Consider the following 1899-nt stretch of genomic DNA (forward strand, 5'->3'; position numbering starts at 1 on the left):
GTCTCTACTAAAATACCAAAAATAGCCGGGTGTGGTGGTGGGTGCCGGTAAACCCAGCTACTCCGGAGGCTGAGGCTGGTGAATTGCTTGAGCCCAGGAGGTGGAGGTTGCAGTGAGCCGAGATCGCACCATTACACTCCAGCCTGGGCGACACAGCGGACTCCATCTCAAAAAATAATAATACAGTTTCACTGGTGTGTCCACTGCATGGCTCCTGCAGCTGCCTGCGCAGCTGAACATCTGTGGGAAGCAGTGTTCACCATTTGGCCCCTTACCGAAAACATTTTCTGACCCCTATCCCAGACCCCACCCTGAGCCCTGGAGTCCAGAAGCAGAGATGCCCCAATGCCAGGCACTGCCACACAGGAGGACATGGGAGGAACACAGACTGAGGCCCCTGCTCTGAGTGCCCCCGGAAAGGGGGTCCCGGCTCTGTGCATGTGACACGTGACACGTGTGAGTGGCCATGTGTGACTAAGTACACACACACACACACCCCTGTATCTTGATGAGCCTCTGACCAGTTGTGGCTCAGGTGAGCAGATCCCTCCTCCCCACAAACCTGTCATTTGGCACATCTGATTCCAGCCACCAGGGCCAGACATCAGGGCCTCCACCCCTCCCTTTGGGCACAGGCCTCCCTGAGGCTGGAAACCTCAGGGCTGAGAGCAAACAGACCTCCTGTGGGGGCCCAGAAGGACGTTCTGAGGACAAGGAGAACCCCCTCCTCCGCCCTATTCCTGTCTAAGGTGAGGCTGACTTGGGGTATTTGGCGAGGCAGACCGGGCCTTCCAGCCACCTGGGAAGCCACTCCACCCACTCCCCACACCCGGGACGGCCTGGGGAAGTGTGCGGTCAGGGCACCAGCCTGAGCCAGCGTCGCCACACTCAGTCCCAACCCCGAAGCGAAGATCAGCCTCGTGGCTCCCCCCGGGAGGAGGCTGTTGTACTCCCAGGGTCCTCAGTCCGCTGCCCAAGCCTGCCTGCAAACCTCCTGAATGGCTTAGAACCCCTTGTCAGAGTCCCATGGCCCCCAAGGACACCCACAGGCTCCCACTCCCCATCAGCCCCTCCACGGGGGCCCAGGGCTGGGAGCTGCCAGCATGGAGCCTCTACACCAGTCGGGCTCTGCCCCGGCTCCAGGTACCCGGGACAAGAACACCTCTACCGGCCGGGGGCAGCCGGGCCCATTTAAGACAGTATGAGTCAGCCACAGGCAGGCGTAGGCAGGACACACACCTGCAGGACCACAGGCAGCGCCAGCTCCGGGAAGCCGATGCAGTGTGCCTGACTGTGCAGGTACTCCAGGGTGAGGTCGTACAGCTGCTCCACCAGGCCATCCTGAGGAGCAGGGGAGAGGACTGAGTGCGTTAGGGAGAAGCAGGGGCTGGCACTCGGTCGCCTCCACTCAGGCTATCAGGTCAGCCTCATCTCCAGAGCAGGGACTGCAAGACAGGGCCCTGGGCCCCCAACCCTGATAGACCATGAAGGTCCATGCTTGAACTCGGAGGATGCCAGCCCCCTCCCATTCACCTCAGCACCCCCAACCCCACCCTGGGGACTGCCCAGGCCCCTCCCCAGGAGGCCAGCCTCACCCGGTAGGCCTTCTCCTGCAGGTTGACATTGGACAGCTTCAGGATCACAGAGAAGTTGATGGGCTTGGAGCTCATGCGCCCCGGCTTCTTGTTGAAGTCGACCTGCTGGAACATCTGGCCCAAGGGCCGTGTCAGGCTGTCTCAGCCCTGTGCCCGGTCACCCTGGCTGCACCCTGGTCCCCCAGATCCCCTGGCCCCGCGCCTGGTGCCCCGGTCCCCTTGGCCCCGTGCCTGGCTGCACCCTGCGCCCCCTGGCCCTGCTCCTGGCTGCACCCTGGTCCCCCTGAACCCCTGGCCCCACGCC

General features: G+C 62.7%; 1 protein-coding gene across 1 annotated transcript in view; it reads right to left on the reverse strand.

Moving 5' to 3' along the window:
* The window catches only part of NOC2L (nucleolar complex associated 2 homolog (S. cerevisiae)), a 14156-nt gene that overhangs the window by 2704 nt on the left and 9553 nt on the right, over positions 1-1899 (reverse strand). Inside the window, 2 exon segments of the mRNA XM_011956369.1 lie at positions 1240-1341; positions 1596-1709. Of these exon segments, the coding sequence (XP_011811759.1) occupies positions 1240-1341; positions 1596-1709 (216 nt within the window).

This window comes from Colobus angolensis, unplaced genomic scaffold, assembly GCF_000951035.1.
Source record: "Colobus angolensis palliatus isolate OR3802 unplaced genomic scaffold, Cang.pa_1.0 Scaffold416, whole genome shotgun sequence".
Lineage (NCBI taxonomy): Eukaryota > Metazoa > Chordata > Mammalia > Primates > Cercopithecidae > Colobus > Colobus angolensis.